Consider the following 26,495-nt stretch of genomic DNA (forward strand, 5'->3'; position numbering starts at 1 on the left):
CTTAGAAAACAATCCATGCTAGGGAACTAGGAGTGGAACGAACTTCATACTCCATTTAGTGCAATTCGCATTGAGAGTTGAAGCTTTGATAATAGACACGTAAAAGGATAAGTTTAGTTTACTTACGTTTTGGATTCGTAGTTCATTTCGTAGGTAAACTACTCATTTTATAGTTATCAGTCCACTCCTGGATGTGTGTCAGGATCCTGAGTAGTCTGCAGTCGTCGAACGGTTGACCACCGTAAGTTAGGTGACAGCCCGTATGGGGGTCGTGGTCACAGGGCCCACCTGAGCGCTAAAAGCTTTGGGGATTTTGTGTGTACGAACACAACAACGACATTTCAGCTCTCTGCCGGTAAAATCAGGAAAACAACGGTGCATGGTTCACACTGGAAAGTACTGAACCGAGAGATGCCCGCGGATCGGGCCGAAGTTACCGGTCGTACCCCTCACCATTCTAATAGGATGCAGCGGCCACAATAGTTGTATGATGATTGTGAAAAACTCTATTTTGTATGTCAATGAAGCATGTCGAAATGATTTCTGCTAGTTAGTGATGTATATATATAGTCACGATATTTGAATACTTTTATGGAAACCCTGCATGTTTTAAATGTTTTGCTATAAGTAGACTATTTATTGGCTATGTGCGTTTCTACTGGGAATAGTTGTTTGTTCATCCTACATTAACATTTCAGCCGAGCCAGTTGCGGAGGAGGCTTTCCCTAACCCTAGTGATGATGGTTATAAGGATTTGGGTGGTTTCCCCTATGCTTGAAGGGGGACAGAGTCAAGTTATTTTGTCGTATAGGTTGAATTTAGCTCATTTTGTTGTATAGCGGGAGTATAGTATCTTTTGGTTGTATAGAGAGAGCTCCGTTCATTTTAATGTAATAATTGATGTATTTGGCAACGGTTCTCATTGTTTTGTAGATATATAGTCATATCCCTGTAGTATCTAAAGTTAAGAGTAGTATATATATGGTTGTTGGATATATATGGTTGTTGGAAGAATGTAGCGATGTTCAGGTTTTATGACAGGTTTTTCGTATACGAAACGTCGATAAAACAAAGGAAACTCTGCCGAAATTTCAATAGAATTGGGATAGTGACTGCCTCGAGATTCATCTCCACGTCCTCGGGATGTGTGATGGGTCTCGGGGCGTTACAAGTTAGAATTTTTGTAATACATAAACAAGTAATTTCTGAGTCTTCTTTTCAATGCAAAAAGCCTTGTTTCGTTTGGACACCTGTGGAAAGAGTTGAGCCATTCGAAAGATAGTCCGTTAGAAATCTAGTTGCTGAAAATTAGGATTTTTACCGTTTTCGACCTAAGTTTTCTTCTAGATGGGCTGAGGTTGGGACTTTGAGTTCTACATGAAAAAGTAGGTCTACATACCCTAGTTTCTAAATAATTAAGTTACATTTTATTTGGATGAATGTAGGAAAAACTATAGTATTGACAAGTTGGCTAGAAAACCTACAATGTTATACTTTATATTATGTGCATGAACCTATTTTGGGAAATATGTCTAGTAATGAACTAAGAGTTTCTTAAACTCTTCTTAGGTGTTTTATATAGTGTTTGTAGCCTATTTTTAGACTGTGGTTTTATTTAGAACCGGCATGGTTCATAAGATCGTTTTTTTTTTAGAATCAAAAGTAGAGAAATATCAATTTGTGAGTTTTTAGATTTAAATGTTCATAGTGTATCTTTGGGTATGAAACTTTACATATATGATTGTGAGAATAATTGAAACTTATTGTATGTGATTCTATATAGTATAAATTGTTGTTTTCCTTAAAGGTACATACAAGGATGTTGATATTTATTGGTTAAGAGCTACGTAAGGCTTGATTCCAATCTTGAAAGATTTGGATATGTAGACAGTTTTGAGCAAAAGTGCAGCCACTATATTATATATTATATAGTAGTTTTTATGATTACTATATGTGTATAATGATAGTATTTAAATGTGTACTAGATTGTGGCTGTTTGAATTGTATTTGATTGATGATCATTCGTGTTGCATTCAATGATATTCAAATGCGTGATTGATTTGCATTGATGCGTGAAAATAACTTTCTGCCGTGTGATCAATTGTTGTGCATGATATGATTAATGCTAGTACAATGATAAGTGAGCTGAGAATAATATTTTCAACGAGTCAACCACACCTTTAGAACTCTCCACGCCTCAGGATTTGGTCATGATATATTATGACTTGAGATGTCATGTGATAGGAAGATATTTATTGAATGTGTCATGAACGACCTGTTAGTGTTATGATGAGTATTCTTTGAATGTGGCGGGAATAACCCAAGGTATTAATTGAATGTGCTATGAATGACTTATTAGTGTATGATGGGTATTCCTTGAATGTGGCGGGATGACCCAAGGTATTCATTGAATGTGCCATGAATGACCTAAGATATTGAAAGCCCATAGATGGCTGTAACTCACAAGTTACGAGTTCGCAAGATGTAAATATGTTCTTGGAGGCGATATCCCCGCTTGAGACATATGTCTTGTAGTGGTACTCGGTGTGTGATTTGGCATATGAAGTGCAAATCGTGGAGTACGAATTAAAGATGAGGTCAATAAATAAGTGATTAATAAACAAGATACATTGTGGAATTGAATGAACTAAAAATATGTGAATTTGTGTGATGTTATGGATGTGAAATGTGACTGTGAATAATATTAGTAAATGCTTGTGATATTTTATGTAATTGCGAAATGACTATAACTTGATATGTTATTACAAAAATATTAATGACTTGTGATAGTCTGAGATCTATGGTTATGCACGCAGAAACTTTATGACGTAATGATGTCATGTGAATGACTACCCTTGATATAAGTATTATGATAAGTGGTATTTCCCGAATATGCGGGACGAACCAGATTGTATCAATTAGACGTAAATATATTCTACCATAAAACGACGTGTTAGCTTAAAGGTAATTTAAGGTGTATCAAACTCATATTTAATTAGGTTATCATATGTGCATTTAATAAGTGAAATGTATGTAGTATTTATGTTGCGAGTTATTTTGGAAAATGGAAATGATGAGCACTGTTATATAAGATTCTTGGAATTATATATTATGGATGAAATCTTACTTGGGAAAAAACTAAATAGTATCCCCTCCCCAATAGTTCTTAAATTATACATGCATTTATGACTAAATTAACTTAAATTTAAGAATCAAGTTAATTTAAGACAAGGCCCAAAATATCGATATCGATGAATATATCGGTGTATCCAAAAACCGATATATATCGGATATATCGGAAATATCGGATATATCTATTTTTTTTTGTGACTAGTCAAAATTTTATTTTGTATATCGATATATCGGAAATATCGTTGATTATATCGGAAATATCGTCTATTATATCGGAAATATCGACAATATATCGGTCAAAATCAACAATATTTAGTCAAAGTCAACAATATCGGCCAAAGTCAACAATTTATATCGGATATATCGGTCGATATATATCGTTATATCGGAAATTCCGATATATATCGGGAAAAAAATAATTCTATATTCGGTGGATATATATCGAAAATATCGATGTCGGTGTACCAAAATACCGATATATATCGGTGATATATCGGTGATATATCGGCAATATTTTGGTCCATGATTTAAGAAGCATAAAAGTTCTGTATACATGCATTTATGCATTTATGAGCATCAACTCCATCAAGCTACTAAATGTAATAAGAACATAAGCTAGTGGATAAAGTTTGAAATGTCAACATATATCGATTTTTTTCCTACCAAATTTTGAGGGTATTCAGGTGAATACCTTCAGCATACACGTGTATACAGGTGAATACAAAGTTATAGTTTATTTTGATTTTATATCTTATTGCTTGCTCTGAGAGAATTGTAACTAGTTTGGAACTCACATTTACCAAAATTGTAAGGTCTGCTAAATTCAAATTCAAATTCAAATTCTTTTCTAAATTTGGTGCTTAACCCACTCACCAAACAATTCTCTCACTCTCACTCTATAACTCTCTTCAACAACCAAGTGACCAACTCCAGCAGCAACACTCCATTCTCGAGAGAGAGCTATTTATGTAAAGGGTAACGTTTTTGTTGTTGTTTTGTTGTTTAAAACTTCAATCTTTTTTTTCGTCGATTTGTACTTCATATGGGTTTTAGGCTTTGATTTGAAATTTTGAGTGCGTTCTATGGTTTTCGACAAGAAATGTGTTTCGAACTGTGAAATCTTGCGAACATAAAGTTCATCTCCTTAATTCAATTAAGGTACCCCTCTAAGATCATAAAGAGTTACTAATGCATTCATGTAAATCATATAAATCACTAATAATAATGTAAAACCATACGTTCTTAAAATAGATCAAACAATTTGAAGGTCTTAAATATCCTTAACAAATCAGTAGACAGGGGTTGAAACATCATTGCCTAAATCGAAGCAAACTACTATGAGCTCCTACTTAAAACCTAACACGACAAGTAAATTAAATATTGTCTAAAACCATAAACAAAGGACTAAATCTTTGTAACTTGAAGTCCTAAACAATGCACTCGAATACTTGACTTTTAATAAGCCAATCAACCATACTCGATATGCTTTTTCGTCAAGTGAACTCCATCCCAATTTATATATTGATCCGGATCGAACATGCAAAAACTCCTTCCATCCCAAGACATACTCATCAAACTAAAGTTGTAGTCACCTCAGTTCCAGAACATACTTTTAGAATAGACTTTGTTTCAAATCCTAAAATTCAGAAAAAAAAGAAACGGTTAATATTAGAATTAATTCATTAGTACTTGACATTGCTTCGGACATATTAGGTGTATAAACTTACCAAGTTGTGGAGCATTGGTAAGAACCCATTCAGCCAACTTTGATAGTAATCAAGATACACTATTGCCACATTAGGGTACTCTAACCTTTAACTGTTGCAAGGCATTTTGTAGATCTTGATTGATGATACGGCAAAAGTGTTAAGACCCTTCAAACAACCTTTGTCATCGTGAAGAAGTTGAATCGTTGTTTTAAAGAGCGTAAGGTACATAGGTGAGCATCCAATTGGAAAATTCCGGGAACAACTAATCGAGTAGCTCCAAGGTCAATCGGGTTTACGATCCAAAGACCCAATATCAAAGCAATTTCAGTTAGTCTTTTGCATGCTAGCTTAAATTAATTATACGTAGTAAATCAGCAATACATATATCTCCAAACAATATTATTGATATATATAACTAAATCTTACCTTGGCAACGTCTCTGATGTTGTTAACCACAAGAGGCACTAAAGCAGTGGCATCCTCGATGCTTTTACCTTGTAAAAAGGCATAGTTGTAATCATTACCTCCAGTTTCGCCCACCATGAAGAGAGACCCTTTGAGTATGTTATATGTCTCGCAATCTACAAATAACCAATAAAAGAAATAAATTAGTTATGAGACTGTACAAGTATTCAAAGTTCATATAAAATTCAATAGTATGATAAATCTCATTACTTTTGGCAGTCTCACAGAGGTTCTGGTAATAGGCCAAGAACCAATCCAGTTGAACAAGAAGAGAGCTATTGGTGACTGGTGAAAGAATTCCGTTCTGAAGCAAGACTGAAGTGTTAAGTGCTGTTGATCCTGCTACCGCAAAATTCACTCCGTGATTGAATGAAACAGCAGGTTCACCAGGTTCCAGGTACGGATTCGGAGTAGGTAAACCAAGTTCCAGGTAACGGGCTTCGAGTAGGTAAACCAAGTGCTTGTGCTGCAAAATCATCAAATTAACACACACGATAATGACTAAACTGTATCTACAATATAAGGTACCCAATGATATATCAACAAACGATTAATAAGTGTCTTAGGGAAATCCATCTTGTGGTAGTTCAGTTATGGGTGCCAGTATTCTTGGGAGGTTCGTGTACCAAAAGCCTCCAAAGAATAGAGACGTTGATGTTTGTGAGAGCTACTTTAATCCAATCCATCCAAATACTATTAAACCCAAATTTATTTAAAACAGCACACATATACAAATTCTCCCATTAGCTTTATCTTATGACTCCCCTCAGGTATCGGTTTTTGTCCTAACTTTTATCTTATGACTCCCCTCAGGTATCGGTTTTTGTCCTAACGTCCGGTTTTGAATTCTTTTGCTAGGCTTGTAATTAAAAAACAGACCCACTTTCTTATGATTATGATTATGAAAAGGTTACGACAACAGTCAACATACTCACCACGCATGGCAGTTCACAAACCCAAGAGTATACCATGCATGCAACATGTTAAAAAGGAAATTTTAAATAAACATACACTTACCAATAAAATCAATCATAAGACGACCATTGGAGCATCGACCAGTGGGTTCACCAATAAGTTTCTGACCGTAAGGGTTGTGGGCGCAAGGAGAGCGTGGACCAGCAGGCTCAAGGATCTGATTTCCAGTATCTGAAATTGAGTCGCCAAACTGAAAAATCCCATCGTACTTGCATCTTTGTGGTTCTGGTTGTGGTCTAAGGGGGCGTGGCTGTGGTCTTGATCTGTGGGTACGTGGATATCTAGCTAAATCTATCTGGTCTTCGGCATCACATTGAAGAAGGGCAATAAAAAAACTTGACAGAACCAAAAAGAGAACTAAACTTGTCTTCGCCATAATTGAACTAAGATTTAATATTGGTACGGTAGAGGGTGAAGCTTGTATTTATATAGACATAAGGGGTGTACGTCCTAGTTTTAACAGGATTATACACTGATTAAAATTCGTTGTCCCTGATGATGCTCGAATTCTCCCTAGATGACAATTAGGATTTAAAACTTCTACTTGGAGTGGTCGAGTGGAATATTCCAAGTAGATAATTTGGACTTTTGGGTCCAACGTGATAGACCAATTTTCAATTTTGTGACTGTTTTTCATCTCCACGACTCTAAATGTAAATATGTAATGTCCAGTTTTACAAAAGTACTCCGTAATAGTAAAGTTAGAAGTAAAATACGGCGATAAAAATTAAGAGTCCTAATCCATTATAATTTTATTGATGAGTACAGAATAATAGAGAAGTAACCAACATTTATGAACCAGTCTACAAATTAATGACCACCACAGATCCAATTGTAACTATTCTTGAGGAGTTTTATACAAAGGAAAAAAATGAAAACTGAAAAGCCGATGGTAAAATGGCACTGATATATCACGATTACAAAGCATTTTAACCCATTTAGCAACTCCTGATTCTCGAGTATCAAACCAAGAAACACGGCTTCCTTGTGTTGATAAGTAAATGGGGCAGAATAAAAGACGGCAATCCTGTAGCACAGCTTGGAAGAACTTACTGCATTCCCTTCTTCGTCATTGTCCAAAAGCAGCATTATATCGATTCTGCAATACATAGAAGAGAATTGCACAAGGTCCTTTAGCTATTAAACATTCATGGTTAGACAGTTCGAAGAAATGTTTGGGAAAAATGAATTCTGTGAAGAGACTAGAAGATTTCCACCTGGAGCCTAAATTTTTTTAGGTAAACTATCAGTCATATCGAAGCACAAAAAGTAAGTAAAATGTAAAATGAGCCAATAAGGCTGCTAGATGCGGTTTGTGCAGGTAAAATAAATCTGATTGAACCATTATGAATACAAAAGCATGCTTCCTACACAACCCTTTCTAAACAAGCACACATATATAAACAGCCTTACTTGCATCATAGCCTGAGGATTTGCAGTGTAAGTTGTCTCAACTATCTTCTCATGCTGTCACAGGAAATTAGTAGAACACAGTCAGCATTTCAGCAAGGTTATATACTTATATATAGTTTCTGACTAGCTAAAAAACAAGAATTTACATTATGGTACCTCCAAATGAAATCCATAGTCGAAAGCCACTCTCATCACATCTTCCAAACTAAGTTCAATGGACATCTCCTGAGCCAAGAAACCAGAAAAAAACTGAGCCACTAAAACCAAACCATCGTTCAATGAGTTTGTGCATGTCTGGTAAGAGGTCTTTCAATGAGTGTGTGCATATATATGTTACCGGGAAGAGAGAGAGAGAGAGTTACATCTTCCGTTCCATATGCATCCGCAAAGTGATAAAGTAAGGGTCCCAAGTTTATCCACACCTATATTACATACATTATACGCACAAGGTAATTTCTTAACCAAGGTAACAGCATGCATATAGCAAGACAGGACTTGTTAATCTTCCAACAGAATAATACTTACACCACCATCCTTGAGAATTCTTGATATGATTTCAATGTATTCTACAATGTTGTGTGCTGTGTCCAGGAAGAAACAGGTAACCACGGCATCCCAAGCTCCTGCGATATATCCCAGAAAGTGTATAAAAAAAAAATCCAGTTTGATAATATAAGCACGCGTGAGATGTGTAAATTATCTTACAATTGAGGACATGTTAGTCAGACATTACTTTCCAATTCAGCAATCTCGACTCTAGTAATTGATGAGAAACAATTGCTCAGAAAGATCGAACTTATAGGGAGAGGCACCAACTATGTATTTAAAAGATCATTGGTCAAACTGATAGCAGGTACACTCCTTAAAGCAGACATGGGGGTGGACACTTGTTCAATGGAACTCCCCCTTCGCTTGGACCACAGGTCATAATGTCACACATACCATAGGTATTTTACCAACAAATGGGGAACCCCCCCCCACAAGAGATCCCGCTGAATAAACTTCTGATTAGTAAAAACTACTTGGCAGACTTGAACTTGAAACCTCCTAGGTTCAAACCGCTTTGATACCATGTTGGGAACCAGTCGTTCTAACTGATGATAGATCATTGGTCAAACTGATGGTTGGTACTAAGTACACACCTCACCACATTCATGATACCTTAAGTGGGATCAAGTTATGCCCATGGCACACACCACTGGAAAACAGTAACCAAGTTCAGATACGTCATCTATCCACCCAGAGGCAGTGTTGCAGGGTACAGACTGTTCGATTCACGGAATTCAAAAAAAGTCATTCTAGGACTCATCATTAGTCTTAAACCATCCAGACAAAAACTGATGTTTGTGTTCTTTCAAAGTTCATATAGTGAAGTAAAGAAGCATCAGCTGAGAGGGGTCCGTGAGTTAGTCCCATTGACCTAGTTTCATAGGATTTAGGAGCGCCTCACCAATATCTCACTAATTTAAACATTTAGTTTAGACAAAATGTAAGTTAATGACATGTATTAAGAGATAACTGCAGAGGTGAAATCAGGATAGGTTGGCCACATTGGATTTTCATAGTGCTCAAAAATTCCTAACAGTTTGAATAGGCAATATATTACAAAATTACATATCAAACAAAAAAAAAATAACAGCTTCCATAGGCAATACCGCAATATATTACAAAATTAAGAAAAAGACGACATCATGTGGCATACCTTCCTGGTTTGAATCACTGTATACTTCAACAAAGTCCCCACCACACATAGAAAACCCTTCAGTAATGCCGGCACTGTTCACAAAAGTAAGTCAAAAGTTACTATCCTGGGCTCTTATGTTTACGTGTATGTTAAAATTCTTTATTAACAACAGAATAAAAAAAAAATGTGAAGATGTATTAGACTAGGTTACAAGGACATACACCAAAGGAGTGCAAGTTAACCAGCTAAAGAATAAATGACTTGTAAAATAAGTTTTTAAAAATGCCTTCTATCATACGAAGAAAAATTAATAAGTTTCATTTTTATTTAAAAAAAGGAAACTAAAATCTTATGTTATAATTTACATATTCCATTTCAATATGAGATGATCTGCAAGCATCTCGTAGTAAAGCCACTAGGAGCTGGTTGTCCTTATGTGAGTGTCTCTTAGTAAAGCCACTAGTGTGTTTGCCTCAAGTTAAACAACCAGTCCTTTTCATATACATTGTTGTGCCTCTCTCAAGCTGTTCGTCTGAATAACAGTTTCAGTGCTACAGGGGGGAGAGAGAGAGACAGAGAAAATAACAGTTTTAAAGAAAGTGGAATCCATGTAAATATAGAAGATGCATACAAAGGAGATATTTTTTGTTTTAAAAAAATCACAAACTTCTTACTGGTTTAGAATAAACATATAGTATGAGAACTCATTTCCCTGGCTTATGAAACCTGTTTAGAAATATAAAAGAGACAGCCATTTATAAGGAAATTGCAAAAGATGATTTCCATTTACTACTGATTCAGTGTTAGATACAAACCAAGGCATGAAATCTCCAAACACATTTCTGGAGAAAGAAGATCATCCAGTATACAAAGAAGTGAGTCATTTTCTCTTCGACCCAAGTTACTCCCTTTATATCCACATTGCATTTTGAAGTTCACTTACCCCCAAATGTTCATTTTTCAGGATCCCACTGTTATCGAAGAAAGTCCTACGAGGTTTGTGGTTACGTATATGTATTTAGAAGATTGTCTGATGGGATATAATGTGTAATGTACTTAATTTATCAAATCGGATTGTCAACAGAGAGTATTCAGAGGAATCTAGGGTCAACCATGTGATAGAAACAAATTGACGATTCTAGGGTCAACCCCTGTGATGGAAAGAGCTGAGGACTTGAAGTCGAAACTTGAAAATGGTTGTCCTAGTTTAGTTAAACCAATGACCCACCATACTTGAAAGGGGAACCGGGTGGTAAGCACAATTTCTTGTCCGATTTCTGAAGTTGAATGACAAGCAGTTTTGTAAGTGAAATGATGATATTTAATTTAATTTATTTTTTAGTTTTAGTGAAATGATGATATGGTTTAGCAATTAGCACTTCAGCTCTCATTTGATTAACCTTTGCATGTTTAGCTTACTAACTTGATGCTTCCATAAGTTCCATTCTTGTTATCATTTTTTCTTTATAAACCTATAAAACTAGAGAAATGTGGATGATCTTGCTGATGATAAGTTATCCTATAGTATATATTATTTTAACTTTTTCCTGGTAAAATAGAATTTCATTAATAAAAGAAGCAAAGCAGGTTGAGAAAGCCTATGAGCACAGGAACACGAAAATGCACAAAACAGCCCTACATGTGCCACACAAGTAGCCTATTACCCCAAGTCCTAGTATAACATTGATCCACCCTAGTATAACATTGGATCTCACCCTAGTCTCATCTTCGCTATTATTATACATTCTTCTTTTCGTAATATTTCATTTTCTTATATAGGTACCAAATGAATGGTTTGCGTTGGTTGGTGTCACTTTACAACAATCATTTGACTGGGATGCCGATGATGAAATGGGTCTTGGCAAAACTGTTCAGGTATGAGCATTGAGAAATGAGAAAATTGGTAACTTGTGATTGAGAAAGATATGGTAACTTGTGATTCGGATAAATGACCGATAATTCTGCCTTTTACAAGGTTATTTCTCTAATCTGTTACCTAATGGAAGCAAAAATGATAGAGGTCCCTTTTTGGTGGTAGTTCCGGCCATCAGTTCTACCAGGTTGGGTGATTTAACTTAACTTTTGGGCCCCCGTATAATCACGATTGCATATTTCGCTCCCTCGAAGAACGTCAGAGACTATTCAAGTAATGACATGTTTCATACCTACAAAATAAAATACATGTCATTTTATTAGTAAGGAACTTGTAGTCTCATTTAGTTTTGTCATGTGGAGGTGACTCGTCGGCCGCAATTTGATCCCGCAGGAAACTGGGAAAGAATCGTGCAACAGAAATTTAGTGTCCTGACAACGTACGAGTATTTGATGAACAAACATGATCGACCAAAACTTAGCAAAATTAATTGGCACTATATTATAATTGACGAGGGCCATCGAATAAAAAATGCTTCGTGCAAGCTGAATGCTGACCTTAAGCACTACCAAAGTGCTCACAGATTTCTCACTAGAACACCTCTACAGGTGACTGCCTATCCTCTTTTCAGTTGCTTTATGTTCATTTATTGCTTTTATTCTTTTATGTTTGTCTTGGGGGAAATAGTAGATTTTTCAAGCTTGGGTTAACTGGAGCCTCGTGTCTTTCCCCTTTGTCGTTCTGTTTCATTTATGGTGTAAGACAGGACACTTCAAGTATCAAGTTCCATACTCGAGTTTGTTTCCCCTTTCTATAACACTTTTCCACCATTCTCTGTGGCTTGCTTGAGAGTGTTCAGACACTTTTCCAACATTTTATATCAATAAACCATTTGAGAGTGGTGTTGATACTTCTCCCAATCAAGTAAGTTTTGTTCTTCCTTTAAACTTTTAAGTTTTAAATAAAAGCAGTTTTTCAAATGTGATTTTTCGAGTTTCTTTTCTCGGCAGGCTTCTTGAGGTAAATGTTGAGGTGTGTTGTTACTGTTACTAGTTATAACCTGTGACTACGTCACTCATGCCATGTTTGAACTTATATCCAGAGAACATGTTTGTCTCTCTTTTTTATATCTTTGAACTCATATTCGGAGCACATGTTTCTCTTTTTGGAGCATATGTTTGTCTCTTTTTGAACGTAGGGTAGGGGAGGTAACGTTAAATTTTCAAGGGAATGGTATTTTAGAGAGGATTCAATTGATATAAGAAACTGTCCTGATTAAGAAACTTTATACATAATGAATTAAAGGATTGCATGTTTGCTTAAGACGTGTAGCATGTTTCTTAACAGAATTCTTCTTAAATAGGTTTCCTTATTGATCAAATTTTTACTACCTTAGATCTCTCAAGTCTATTTTTATCAACCACCCTTTATGTGCACACAATTTTTAATTTTTTAAATAACTTCCCTCTGACACCGAGCAATAATGTAATATAGATTGTATCTACTATTGTTGTTTATGTGTGTATGTTTGGCTAGGGAAAGCTACTGTTGTTACCAACAATGTTTCATTTGTTTCTTTCTTTGGTTTATCTTTGCAAATTTTTGGTATTGATGAGGAAAAATAAGTACCATTTTTCCGCTAGAAATTTTCTCTAGGGGCACCGACGAGTAGGAAAATGTTTACTAAAAGAAAGTGGTGACAATGTACAAAGATCTGGAATTTTGTCGGTTGATTAACCTCAATATTTAAAATCCTTATCGTTATCTCACTTAGTCAGATAAAGAAGAGAGAACATTGCAGATCTTTTCAAGTTGTTCACCTTTGAGTTTGACCAGCTAGTCTGAATTCAATAATAAGAAATCTTGTATATATTTGCATCAAACTGTCCGCAGATTTGAGATTTTAAGGTTATGTTGGTCTGAAATCAATGTGGCTTGCTTCATATATCTGAATGACTAAATTTTAGAGGTTGGACATGGGAGGGGATAAAAAACTGAAAGAAATATGCACATGTTGTGCTTTTATATTAAGTCGCCTTTATACTCTAAAAAACAATGCAAATTTATTTGGATCTTGATCAAGATATACGGATATATGGTCGGTTTAACTTCGATGTGACTGACAACTAATTAGGGAGGAGCTGATAAAGTCCAGGGTTTAGCCTTCTTTCATGGACCAATATTATGTATTGTTTAAATAAACTGTTTGTTTGGTTTGGTAGCGAAACGAAGAACATTTAGTTGGGTTCTCTTCATTTTGCTGTTTAGTGTTCAGAGTTCAGAGTTCAGACTCTTTACAATACTTTGTATATAGTGCTTTTGTTGTCGTCGTTTCTCCCATAATTTACCTTGTCATTATGCAAGTTTCCCCCCACGTTTTGTTTCATTCTTTCCTTAATGGTGTTTGGGTTAGGTGGAAAATGAATAAAGGAATAAAGTTGCATAATAAGCCATGCTGACTAAAATTGTACAGAAGTAGGAATAAAGGAAAACTGAGCCATGCTGACGCCATTATATATTTACTAATCTTGTTGAGACAATTAGATTCATTTTGACAAGATACGAAGAAATCATAGTCTATTGCCAATATGCAAGATAACTGTTTTGCGGCTTTTGACAAGCAAATGAATGTATTGATGATTAGCTGCTTTGCTGTGGACTAAGGATTAGCTGAAGTGGTTTGTAATTGCTGTGTTGGAAGGTCAAGTCTTCCTTAAGCCCCTCAACTTGTCACATCTTTAGAAGGAGCATTCTTTGTCGATTGATTGACATGACCGTAATGTTATGTTTAGAAGGAGATATTTGCTATAGGCTTAAATTCAGTTCATTAGAACCTCATGTTGAAATCTCACTTCGAAGTTAAACTGAAAGTTCTCTGCATGAGATTTTTAGAGTATTTAGATTTTTGTACAATTTAGATAATTGTAAGTGTATGAATTGAAATTTTAAGTTTAGAATTTTGTTGAGTGGTATGACTGTATTATTTAGTAGGTGTGGAAATGGAAAAGAATTTGAATTTACTTATATTTGGCTTCCGTTGTTATTGTTGTATGAAGATGGGTCTGTTTAGGAAGAAATGTCCATTTTGTTTGGTTTTCTCTATGTAGAATGGGCTTCTTTTAGCTCATTCAACGTTTAAAAAAAAACATGAAAATTTGATAAACGACGCACCTTTAGTGTGAAATAAAAAAATCGACTGCTAAAAAAACGGGTCACCATCCGACACTTTAAAGTGTCGTTTTTTTTAAAAAACGACGGCTCTTTGATGTCTTTTTTCAACTGTTCTGGTGTAGTGCACTGTGCCCATTTAGCTTTGAACTGAACATGTTCTTGTGTCCATCTAGCTTTGAACTGAACATGCATGCATGTATATGACCTTTTCACATAACTTTTGTAACTCTTTGTAAATTTTAATATACTATTCCTCTTACCAAGCAAGAAAAACTAATAATAATGTCATATACGACCAAGAAAGGTACTCTCTCTGTTATTTTTCGGATCTTGTTAGCTCAAACAAAAGAATTGGTTGGAACTCATAATTTTGTTTTAGAATTGGTTGGACCTTAATTGCCGGTCCAAACAAGATTTTCCAGTATATTTATAGACATGATTTTAGTTTTAAGGTGAACCTTCCCCTTTGTTGCGAGCAATGGCGTTGCTGCGTTGTGGAAGTGATTTGAAAAGACACAGGGAAGAGTACTAAAGTGGTATCTGTACTAACGAGCTAAAGAGATTGAGAAGACAACTTGAACAAGATGTCCACGTTTGTAAGAAGGAGAATAAGGAATAAATGATCTCCCAGTTGAAATTTTGTTTGAGATCCTTTCTAGGTGCTCATTTTTGTTTTTGTTTCGATACACTATGTTCATTAATTCTCTAAGAGAGCTTTTTGGCTTAAGATTATGGAGATACATTTTTTTATGCTAGGTAGGATCATGGAGATAGAGGTTTATATTGAGAAGTGCATAGTAGGCCCAGTTTTCAATTGAACGAAAATATGATCTGAAATTCTGGCTGGACACCCAAAACTTACTGTTAATTACAGGTATTCGAATTGGAAGTAAAATTTGAGACACAATCATACAAGATACAACCACGCAGAATAAAGTAAGTAAAAAGAATCAAGTTCCTTCTCACATCTAGAAACATAATACGTACTGCTCAAAAGCAGAAAACTAATTATTGAGAGAGTGAGATTATAGTGCAAAAAATGTAAAAAGAATTTCACAAAAAAATTCTCATAACAAATAGATACATACAGTCATACACACTCACTCTATATTCCTCCCTCAATAAATATAGCATGTAAATAATCACTCGATCTACTGCCAGAGAAGGGCAATAAGAGAGAAAAATAGAGATGCACAAATAGCAACCACACATTCTTGCAGAGAGAAAGCAGCCCCAGTGTCCATTGAAGGTGAAGGTGATATAGCTCCACTATCTTGTGCCTTAACAACAGCAACAGAAAACAAAGCAATGAAGAAAAAGACAATAACAACAGCTGCTCTTGAAGCCATTTCTAAACAACAATGCAGGATTGAAGAATGTTAGAGAGCTGCAACTTAGATGAATTTAAGTGTACTGAGTTTGAGAGTTGGGATGAATGTGGTGAATTTATATAGAAAAATGTTTTTAGTTAGTGTGCCTTTAACGTTACGATTTGTGGGACCTGTAAAAGAAGTAGACAGCTTAGCTTCATGTTCTGATATGGGTCCATGAACGGCTATTTACAACTTTTGCTTTGGACAGATGATCTGTTGGCATGATGTAATGTTTTATATTAGACCGTTGAGCTAAAACAGGTGTCTAGCAAGCGTTTAGCTGGACTGCTGGAGTAAGATGAGGAGAAATTGCTGGCCTATCTGAACTTTCAAAGTAGAGTTATGATGGAGTGCAATTGAACTGCTTGTTTTTTTGTAAAACACTGCTTTTCTTAGCTTGCCCAGATGGACATTTTACTAGTGGGTACTGGGTAGGGCTGGATCTTGAAAAGTGCTATTGGCCCTGAGATATTAGGTTTGGGCTCTTTGCATTTTTGGCTTGCTCAAGCTTAGACCAGCAAGCTATCTGAGTCTAGAATAGTACTGTAATATGAGCCCAATTTGAACATGTTCTTAGACTCATTCGAAAAAGAAACCAATAACAATAGTGTTGCTCAACCGAAACATATACTCGAAGCGCTAAACACGGTTGCCTTGATCTTACAGTTTGATTTTTTGGTGCTTTTACCCTCCATGGGCTTTCATTCATTCTTTTAGATTAGGTGAAACATGATGGATTTTACAGACTGGTGATTGGGAATTTGGGATAGATGTTAGGTCCTTAATGGGCTTTAATAGTAAATAGAAAATTAGATAGAGATGCTCTAAGTCCTTATGTTTCTCATCAAAAACACTGGGCAAGTGGGTAACACCTGAAACCGAAACATGTGCCCTGCCCCTTACAGGAACATTTGGTAATTCACTAATAGCCATTTAGAGTACTGTTGTAACGACCATTTCTAGGCCTTGTATACAACACAAGAACCGGTCAAGAGTTCAAGACATTGGTTGCATGTTTTCATCCCAAGAGAATTGCTAGCTCATAGAAACTGTTCCATTCCAAAAATAACACCTATGGCTCCCTATAAATGACCACATAGAACCCAATTCAAATTCCTCAGGACTGCACGAAGAAGAACACTTGTGTTTCGGTGACAATTTTCTTTGTTGAGAATTTCACCGATCATCCATCATGGACATGAAGAAGATCTCTTGTGCAGTTCTCGTTGTTGCCGCTGCTTCCATGAGTGCGGTAATGGCTGCCGAGTCACCTGCACCAGGACCAGCACCTGCAGCATCCAACAGCGCTGATTCAGCTATTGGAGTTTCATTGATTGGTGCCTCACTTATGTCTTTCTTGGCCTTCTACTTGCAGTAAATATACACGAAGGGAAGATATATCAAATCCAAAATAAGCTGAAAAAATGTTGATTTATTAATTTTTCGTTGAATTGTTATCTTGTCTACATTTTTAATCAATGAATACCATTGGAATGCAATAAAAGAAGCCTAGTTAATTATTTGTTATATTTTGTTTGGATTCTCTTTATCTGTCTTATATGCTACGACGTCTTATTTGTTTGTATCGATCATGTATACTGTATACACAACTCATTTCATGGCCAATGGATTCTTATGCATCAAAGCATGTGGTCAAAGCATGGGATCGGAGCAATGTGTTATTCTAAGCAATTGGAAAAAATGAATCTGTGGTGAGCCGCCCAAATCGACTAGTTAAGAGCTCAACTCTGGAAAAAGAGAAAAAGTTGTTCTTATATTAGTAACTAGGTAAGAGTGAAATGTTTCTTATTAGCGTAAATTGGTGCCTATAGATTTTCGAGTTTTGTTTATAGTAATTCCCATTAACAATTCATTCTCCAGCTCAAAGCATGATAGAGCAACTTAACTAGCCATGCTTGCAAGGCCTGACGGCCAGAACTAAGGGAAGGGGGGGAGGGATCGAGCCACAACCTCCCTGAGAATATCAAACGACTTGTGTAACTTTTGACTATTTATGCCTATGTTAGGAGATTAGTTCATTTTTAAACTACCTATTGGAATATGCGTATGCCTCTCAAGTCTCAACTTCCTATGCTTAGAATTTGAAAGTAAAATATGTTTCCAGACTTCCAGTCCTAAGTTTGATCATAATCCTAATAACATGTACTTAAATAGTAGAATTTTATCAGGATCGGATCGGAATATCGGATCAACTCCTAAAGTCACTACAAAGTCCAATCCACCGTGTTTTTTTAATCAAGAAATACAATCAAGTTATCAGCACGAACACAAGTATTAGAACTTCAGCAAAAAGCCTTTAACAATGTGCATTGGGAATGCTCATAGGACCGTCATCCCTCCCTATTTTATATTTTATACCAATACTCCAAGATAAGTAATTCCCAATTAATTCTTACTATAGTGTGTTTGTTTACTAGAAATTGAACTTGAGAGTGGAATTAACTGGGATCCTTGGTGTACCACCCACTTAATTTTGGCCTGTTTGGGAGGCATGGAATCACTCTAAACGAATTCCACCTCCTTTTATTAAGTCTTTGAGAAACCCCTGATAATCCAATGAAATTCTAGACTATGGGAATCGGTTTCTTATTTCTAATCTAAAAATAGTAAAAATAAAACAAAAGTTGGAGTCTGCATATTTGAGGATTATATACGATCGACAACCAAACACAAAAATTTAAATAGAAATTGAATTCCGATGATTTATAAATGTTTGCCAAACACACATGTTATAAGTTGGAATCAAATTCTATTTTAGTGGATTCTATTCAAATGTTTCCAACTTCATTCCATTCTTGATTAATTTCCAATTTCAGTTGGCAAACGCACTTCTGGGAGGCAAAATACTTAAAAATCGTCCAATAAATGAGTGATTTTTTGCTCCCAGCGTTAGCTCCTCCAAACACTCTAAGGATATTATCAACCAAGTAGCATAAGATTGTCAAATTTTTTGATTTTTCTTATTTGTCTCTTGTCACCAAAAAATATATATATATAAAAATATAAAACGAAGGAAAAAGAAAGCCAAGTAAATTAAAGAATATAATGTGTATTCCTTCTCTCTTCATCTTCTTCCCGACAAAAACCAGTTGCTCTCTTCATTTGATTCTTCTAGGATAGTAAATGTCATTTCATTTGATTGGTGACGTTCCAATAAAATGCTCTAAGTGACAATTGAACATATATACTGTCATGATTGAGCCTTAATAAATTAAGTTTTTGATAAGGGTGGGCAGTCATCAAATTGGATTGGGCAACCCCCCAAAAAAATATATATTAAAAGTTTGTCATCAAAGCCCAGGCCCAACAATCAATCTAACCGGTCTCACCATAACGAACCCCTTGGGTCGTTTGAGTGTACACTCAAACGGTCTCGCCATGTCATTTGAGTGTACACTCAAATGATCTCACCATGTAATTTGAGCGTACACTCAAACGACCTCACTTAAACGATCTCATCATGTAGTTTAAGTGTACACTCAAGTGGTCTACGCGTGTCGTTTGAGACAAAACTCTTGGTTTTTTGCTAAACGACATGGCGGGATCGTTTGGGGACTCTCTTGGGCGACATAGCGGGGTCGTTTGGGGACTATCTTGGACGACATGGCGGGATCGTTTGGAGACTCTCTTGGGCGACATGGCTGGGTCGTTTGGACTTAAAAAATTCGGTTTGTTTGTCACAATGTTCATTTTAAAAATTAACTTCCACTTAATCAACCCAAACTCGAAAACGACTTCATCAAGTTTGGGCAAACTTGAACTCAAGTTTAATCAACACAATCTTCCATCCAAACTCCAAAAAAACATCAAGTTTGAAATCATCAAGTTTAATCAACCCAATCTTCCACCCCAATCAAGTTTAATCAACCCAATCAAGTTTGAGTATATACTCAAACGGGACACGACTCGAAGTATGAACACAATAAAAAACTCGAAGTTTTTTTTTGTTTGGGTTCAGTCTCGCGAGAGAGATGATACCGGCTATAAAAGGTTTGAAAGAAATGGCACCCGGTATGCGTTGAGGTGTGGGGAAGTGTATTGGACTATTGTTGTTAAACTTAGTTGTCGGGTTTGAGCTGGAGGCTGCCCAATGAAATTTGATGAGTAACCGATTAAATAAGCTTTGATGATAGGACAAACAAGTGAGAATCTTGTGCGAGATTGGAGTTAAGTGCCCTTTAAATAAATAGTCCCAAAAGCCAATAAATAGCCCTCACCCCAAAATTATAATAAGATAAAAATAGCCGAAATGAGGACTCCTCTTATCCAACACTATGCACTTTTTTTCTCAATTTTCACATCCTTCCAATCCAATCCCGCCACATCCTTAAATCTACACTCCACCACCTTCTCTGTAACTGACTATCGCGCCATCGGAGACGGAACAACCTACGACACGTCTCATATCCAAGCAGCTATCGATGCATGCTCTGCTGCAGGTGGCGGGAACGTCATATTTCCAGCTGGCAAAGATTACTTAACAGCAACAATATATCTAAAGTCAGGTGTAACGTTGGAGATTGAAAAAGGAGCTAGAATTTTAGGTGGGCCAAGATTGGTTGATTATCCAGTTGAGTCGAAGAGATGGTACGTAGTGTTAGCTGAGAATGTTACAGACGTTGGGATCATTGGTGATGGAGTGATCGATGGTCAGGGGTTGAAGTTTGTAGAGAAGTTGGATGAGAAGAAGAATGTGATGGTGAGTTGGAATAGTAGTGGTGCTTGTTATGGAGATGAGTGTCGACCAAGGCTCGTTGGGTTTCTTAATTGTCGAAATGTCAAAGTTTTGAACGTTAATTTGACGCAACCTGCTTATTGGTGGTAAGTGAACATGACATCTTATCTTATCTAGTTCCACAAGTATGCAAACCTTCTTACGCATTGGTTTTTTTAAGTCTTGAAACCCGTCCCTCGAGATCGATAGTTAGTATGGTAATGGTAATTGTAATTATATAGAAAAGACTCGTCTATTTATTTTTTTAAAATAAAATAGAAAATAATTATATTATTTAAGTGATATTAGAGAGATTCTTTTAAATTATTAATAATAAAATAGAGATTGTTTTAATTTCAATATAGAAAATGGTGAGTAATTATTTAATTTAAGTGACATTAGAAAGGTGTTTCTAAATTATTAATAAAAAATGGATCTTGTTCAAATTATATTAATAAAAGTGAAGTTTATTCTAAATTTAGTGAGAGAGGTGTTTCTAAATTAAGTAAATAAAGAGATCTTAAATTGCCTACTCGATATTGAGAAGGGTATTCTGGAAGACCCAGCTATCATATAGTGTAGATATTTGCAAATATTTTATGAGTACTGTCAGCTGATCTAATGTCCGTCTAAAACTATAATACTAAGAATCAAATTGTGTTTCTGCAGTTTGCACATTGTTAGGTGTGATAACACATTAATTGACAAGGTATCAATATATGGGGACTTCAACACTCCAAACAACGATGGGATAGATATAGAAGATTCTAATAACACAGTTATCACAAGATGTATTATCGATACAGGGGATGATGCTATATGTCCAAAGACTTATACAGGTCCCCTCTATAACTTAACGGCAAAGGATTGTTGGATTCGAACAAAATCATCTGCAATCAAACTTGGGAGTGCTACTTGGTATGATTTTAAGGGCCTTGTATTTGACAACATCACAATTGTTGATTCTCACAGAGGACTCGCATTTCAACTACGTGATGGAGGTAATGGACAAATATTACTCATTTATTTTCAATCAGCACATTCATATAGCTAATGCCTGTAAACATTTTACCTTCAAGACATGTCAATTCTGCTTCCTATAGATTCTGCATTTGATTCTGGTTCATTGTTTTAAGCTAATGTAATTAATTTGCTCACTCAGGAAATGCAACCGACGTCACTTTTTCAAATATAAATGTCAGTACTAGGTACTACGACCCGTCGTGGTGGGGGAGAGCAGAACCCATATATGTGACAACTTGTCGACGACATTCAAATTCAAATGCAGGTTCCATATCCAATATATTGTTTGTGAACATTACATCAGATTCAGAAAATGGAGTTTTCTTATCAGGATGCAAAGGTGGGCTTCTGAGCAACTTGAAGTTTATCAATGTGAACTTCAATTACAGAAGATGGACACATTTTGCAGATGGGATGGTTGATTACCGGCCAGGTTGTCGAGGACTAGTTAATCACAGTATGGCAGGCATTGTTATGGAGAATATTGAGGGTTTAGAGGTTAAAAATGTGAACATGAAGTGGTCAGATAAACAGTTAAAAGGGTGGAATAACCCTTTAGACTTCAATCCTTCAACAGTAAACAATATTTCCCTGCTTAGCTTCCACTCGGGTATCTACGCGTGACAGGGACACAGGGTACAGACTACAGAGAAAGAGCCACTGCGACCAGCTCTTGTAAATCTCTCTTTTTTTTTTAATGAAAATAGAAATGGTCATTTTCCATTTCCAGTCTTTATGTTTATCTATATCAGGCAAACATTTCCATTAAGGAACATCTCCTTCAAACACGGAGGGAAAACTGTACATACAATTGATGTGTACCACTGGACAGCTTTTCTTGTTTGCATAGTTGTTCATTCAACTTTGTTCAATTTACTGTCTTGCATTAAGCAGTAGTGCTAATATAACCTGGTTACTATTCAAACACTGATCAAATTAGTCACCCCAAGTACTTGCTATAAATTGATATATCATTAAAAACATTCTCAGTGCTCTGTTAAATTACAAATAGTTGCAAATGGCATGTGATTGTATTGCATCTGATTGCATTGCATCCAACTTACTTATGCTTGGTAAACCTAAGGCAAAAAGATGTAAAGTTGGTTACATTATCTCACTACTTTTTTTCACATCTTATATAAGAGAAACCACCTCTCTTGTGTTTGTATCTATTTACACAACTTTTTTGGTTGCAAGTGGATGTCATAGAAACTACTTATATAGTGCATATAATTGCAATTTGTTGCATCAACCGTCTATTTGCATTTTGCTACCAAACACTGTTTTGTGGGTGGTTACATGGAAATAGGCAGTGTTCTAAAAACGCTAGAAGCGGTAGTGGGAGGAGGTGGGAGGAGCTTTAGTGCCTAGGGCAGGCAAGGCAGCTGATGCTGCGCAGGAAGGTAAAGCGTTTTTTTCCTAATATATATAGTAATATACACATATACTACAAGAAATAAATAAAATCATTTACCATAATTCAAAAAATAAACACAAACAAAAATACTTATTACAAAAATGTGTAATAGTTGAAGAATATTGACTTCATATAAAAACATACTTTTTGTTACAGTGACATAATTTACATTAGACTTAAGTATTTTAAACTCATTTAAATCTTAAGCCTACACGGGCCTTTATTTTTAGACATTTAATCATTAAAAAAAAAAAAAAAAAAACTTGACTGACTAGAGACCTTTAGACCGCGCCTGTCGGTCGGTCCTTGCAGACCCGCCTAGTCGGTTCACCGATTTTTTAAACGACTAGGGCCTAGGCGAGTCGGTTGGGCACCGCCTAGGAGGCCGCCTAGACCGATTTTTAGAACAGTGCCAAATAGGTGCAATTGCAATGTAAATACATCGAACCAAACAACCCAAGGCCAAGCCCATTGGGCTCTACCTTCTTTCTAATACAGTGAACACAATCTATTTTCTCTCTTCGTTGATCTCACTCCTGAAAAAAAAAATTCTCACTCCTCCCAAAAACCATGTCAACACCGAAATCCATATCTGCAGCATCAGGCATGTTAAGGAACCGTCTCAAATCATCAATTCGAACTAGAAGTGGTGGTGAAGGACCGAGCCGGTGGTCAACTCAAGGTCACCAAGAAAAACCAAATGGTTACCTCTTTAACCGAACCCCACCACCACCAGGCCAATCAAGAAAATGGGAAGATTGGGAATTGCCTTGTTACATTACTAGTTTTTTAGCAATTGTCATTTTAGGGGTTGGTCTTAATGCTAAGCCTGATTTCACTATTGAAACTTGGGCTCATAAGAAAGCTCTTGAACGTCTTGAGAGTCAGAAAGCCCTTGAGAATCAGAAGATTACTGCTGACGAATCCGGGTAATTTGCGATTCGGATGGGTTGGATTTTATGTTTTGTTGTTTTTGAGACATTTGGGTTGGTATGTGAAATGGGGCATGTGAATTTCTGTTAAAAATGTAGTCTTTAATAAGTTTTAACTTGTTGGAATTGGATAATTTCGACTTTTAAGTAATGTTTTTGCTCTATATATGATGCATTGTTTTAGCATTGCTCTATATATAATGCATTGCTCTATATATATGGAAGAAATGAACATATGCAGATTGGCTTTTGTGTTTGTTTTAGCTGAAGTGATTAATTTATTGATTACAATTTTGACATGTACTTAGATTCCTCAGAGGATATTTACGCACTCAAATTCTAGTTGGCAAAATTGTAGTCCATTGTAATTGATGAACATTGTCTTTGAGTGTTGTTAGAAACATAGCTTGACTTATAGGTTTACCATTACTCAGCTTCACTTTGGAGGTGTCCAGTGATATTGGAACGAATGAATGATGAATAGAAAAAAATTTGATAGTCTTTTTCGGCTGATGCTGTGACTAGTGTTTGGAGTCTGTGATGTTTCTTGGGCTCATATATGATACAACATAAGGAAATATTGATTTAAATACACATTTTTTTGGGGAGATATCTTGTTTAGTTTTCTCATTGCAATGTACACTATCTCCAGTAAATAGATCTTACACTGAAGTAGAATGATTTTTTTTTATCATGTAAGAAAATATGTTACCCGTTGCCAAGAGGATCTTATTTCTCAAGGGTTTGCTAGCAAGTATTTAAGGTGATATACATCCTTGTTTAAGATTGAAGTTGCGGGGAATAGTTTTGAAAACATCGGAGTGATTTTTGGAAAGGGTGTACAAGAACCACTTTGACCTCTAGAGTTTGGTACAGCGACCATATGATGAGAATCATGATATATGCCATTAGAAATGCTTCTATTATGGAGGAAAGGTATTTTAGTGGTTTGAAAGTGAGAAGTGACTGTCATTTGAACTAGTGAGTAGAGAAGAGCAATACTTTGGATATAATGTTGTTTGATTTCCTGGAAGATAATGTGGCTTTAGTTAGTCGCTTTAATTGCTTGAGAGGTGGATCTTGCAACAAGTGGGAAATGCTAGTATGATTCGGTTCTGAAAGGACTTGTTATGTGGGGAGAATCCTCTTCCGTCGAGTTTGAGACAATTTGGAAATAACAGTTAAGATTGTCTGATTGCTGGTGAATAATGGTGACAGTGTGACTCTATCTGGTTATTTAAATTACTGGAGGGTTGTTCTTACAACAGAAACCAAGTTAAGGGAAGTTGTTACTTCCAAGTGAGAAATGCTTGCCAGAGTTCGGGTTTGGAAAGGACTAGCGAAATGGAGAAAAAGCCTCTCCAGTTGAGTTTGAGGCCACTTGGTGACTGACAGAGGGGATTCCATTGATCATTGATGGAACCTTCACCTTAAAAATAAGATTTTAGTGATATCCACACAGCAACGGGAAACAAATGTTAATGTCAATGAAGTGGAAATAAGTTTGATCAGCTTATCTGTGATTTCTGTGTACAACTTCTGAATAGAAGAGGAAGGAGTGGATAGGTGGGATGTTGAAGTCGTTTATTACCATCCGACAAGAAGGTAAACTTCGATGCCTAAGGTGGTTCTACAATGCCTACCTCTTGGTGAGTGACAGGACATCCAGCAAAGCTGATTTGGAACAAAATCACACACATCTTTTGTCCATTCCTTCTTTGTGTGCCTAGACCCTAGTTAAGTAGGAGGATTCTCACTGTTGACATCATAATCTTAAGGGTTGAGACTTCCTAGATGGCGTGTTTTATTCCTGCTAGATTAGGAGTGTCACTAATTCCTACGTCCTACCCAGCCACAAGCGCCCTTTCAATAAATTCAAAATTTGGATTTCGTTTTTCGTGGCGAATGGTAATTGCTTATGCATGAATCACAGGAAACAGAGAGCTATATTTCGGTCTTGCATACCCAACTCCCATTTTTGTAGTAGCATCCTGTACTTGAGTTTGTATTAGATAGCACTTACACTCTATTGGATGCAAGGACCTCAGTACTTATATATGCCAGCATAGCTTATGGCGGTCTTTGTGCTGAAATGCTGATTACTAAAATAAATTTTCTTCTGTCCTATCTTTGGTACTATCAGCAAATTCGTTAGCTCAGCGAACATGGCTATGTTTTATTTTTCACTATTCAGAAGATATACTGCTCCTTTTCTTATTGCAATAGCGCTTTTTGTTCTTCTGAAGGGGTTTCAGCCCCCTGTACAGCAGTTCTTATTAAGAACTGTTTGTTTTGCAATTCAGATAACATTTCTAATAATTTCTTTTCACAAATTAAGATATATTTAGGTGCACCAATTACAGTGACTACTGACTAGAGTGTTGGGAGCCGGCTCCTTTTTAGGGGCTAACTCCCTTTTGCTCACAAAAAAAAGAAGAAGAAGAAGACTAGAGTGTTAACATCATGGTTCTGCCCGGTTTCATTTTATGAACTTGAGCCACCAAGGTTTCATTTCATGTTAAGAAACTTCACTTTTTTTGGAACAATATGTGAGAAATTGCCATAATCTTTGTTTATGGATTCTATCCTAAAT

The 26,495-nt window shown here is 36.1% G+C and overlaps 3 protein-coding genes across 5 annotated transcripts; 2 read left to right on the forward strand and 1 right to left on the reverse strand.

Moving 5' to 3' along the window:
• Positions 1-7,002: 7,002 nt before the first annotated feature.
• Positions 7,003-9,515, reverse strand: LOC147484001 (uncharacterized). 3 transcript variants are annotated; one of them, XM_086577593.1, is made up of 6 exons: positions 9,397-9,515; positions 8,220-8,317; positions 8,057-8,116; positions 7,851-7,919; positions 7,695-7,748; positions 7,003-7,380 (listed from the first exon to the last, which is right to left on the reverse strand). In XM_086577593.1, exons 1-6 carry the CDS (start codon positions 9,443-9,445, stop codon positions 7,351-7,353), a joined length of 360 nt encoding a protein of 119 aa, XP_086433719.1. In that variant the 5' UTR covers positions 9,446-9,515; the 3' UTR covers positions 7,003-7,350. The 3 variants fall into 3 exon arrangements, with proteins under 3 accessions (XP_086433719.1, XP_086433718.1, XP_086433717.1); XM_086577592.1 differs by lacking the exon at positions 7,003-7,380 and having other exon boundaries at positions 7,521-7,748; positions 8,057-8,115; positions 8,225-8,317; XM_086577591.1 differs by lacking the exon at positions 7,003-7,380 and having other exon boundaries at positions 7,521-7,748.
• Positions 9,516-20,015: 10,500 nt separating this feature from the next.
• LOC147484002 (Pectin lyase-like superfamily protein) lies at positions 20,016-22,396 on the forward strand. Its single transcript, XM_086580347.1, has 3 exons — positions 20,016-20,637; positions 21,200-21,531; positions 21,693-22,396. Exons 1-3 carry the CDS (start codon positions 20,066-20,068, stop codon positions 22,175-22,177), a joined length of 1,389 nt encoding a protein of 462 aa, XP_086436473.1. The 5' UTR covers positions 20,016-20,065; the 3' UTR covers positions 22,178-22,396.
• A 1,078-nt stretch (positions 22,397-23,474) lies between these two features.
• LOC147484003 (ESSS subunit of NADH:ubiquinone oxidoreductase (complex I) protein) lies at positions 23,475-24,152 on the forward strand. Its single transcript, XM_086576191.1, has one exon. The coding sequence runs from the start codon at positions 23,541-23,543 to the stop codon at positions 23,901-23,903; it is 363 nt and encodes a 120-aa protein (XP_086432317.1). The 5' UTR covers positions 23,475-23,540; the 3' UTR covers positions 23,904-24,152.
• The last annotated feature ends 2,343 nt before the right edge of the window (positions 24,153-26,495 follow it).

The sequence above is a fragment of the Coptis chinensis genome, chromosome 8 (assembly GCF_015680905.1).
Source record: "Coptis chinensis isolate HL-2020 chromosome 8, ASM1568090v1, whole genome shotgun sequence".
NCBI lineage: Eukaryota > Viridiplantae > Streptophyta > Magnoliopsida > Ranunculales > Ranunculaceae > Coptis > Coptis chinensis.

What these genes read in the sequence shown, in the direction of transcription:
- LOC147484003 (XM_086576191.1), top strand. Translation starts at nt 23,541, where the DNA reads ATGTCAACACCGAAATCCATATCTGCAGCATCAGGCATGTTAAGGAAC.
- LOC147484002 (XM_086580347.1), top strand. Translation starts at nt 20,066, where the DNA reads ATGAGGACTCCTCTTATCCAACACTATGCACTTTTTTTCTCAATTTTC. An exon ending in ACGCAACCTGCTTATTGGTG is followed by an intron (nt 20,638 to 21,199) that starts GTAAGTGAACAT and finishes GTGTTTCTGCAG; the next exon opens with TTTGCACATTGTTAGGTGTG. An exon ending in ATTTCAACTACGTGATGGAG is followed by an intron (nt 21,532 to 21,692) that starts GTAATGGACAAA and finishes TTGCTCACTCAG; the next exon opens with GAAATGCAACCGACGTCACT.
- LOC147484001 (XM_086577591.1), bottom strand. Translation starts at nt 9,445, where the DNA reads ATGTGTGGTGGGGACTTTGTTGAAGTATACAGTGATTCAAACCAGGAA. An exon ending in GAATTCTCAAGGATGGTGGT is followed by an intron (nt 8,117 to 8,219) that starts GTAAGTATTATT and finishes TATGTAATATAG; the next exon opens with GTGTGGATAAACTTGGGACC. An exon ending in ATGCATATGGAACGGAAGAT is followed by an intron (nt 7,920 to 8,056) that starts GTAACTCTCTCT and finishes TTCTTGGCTCAG; the next exon opens with GAGATGTCCATTGAACTTAG.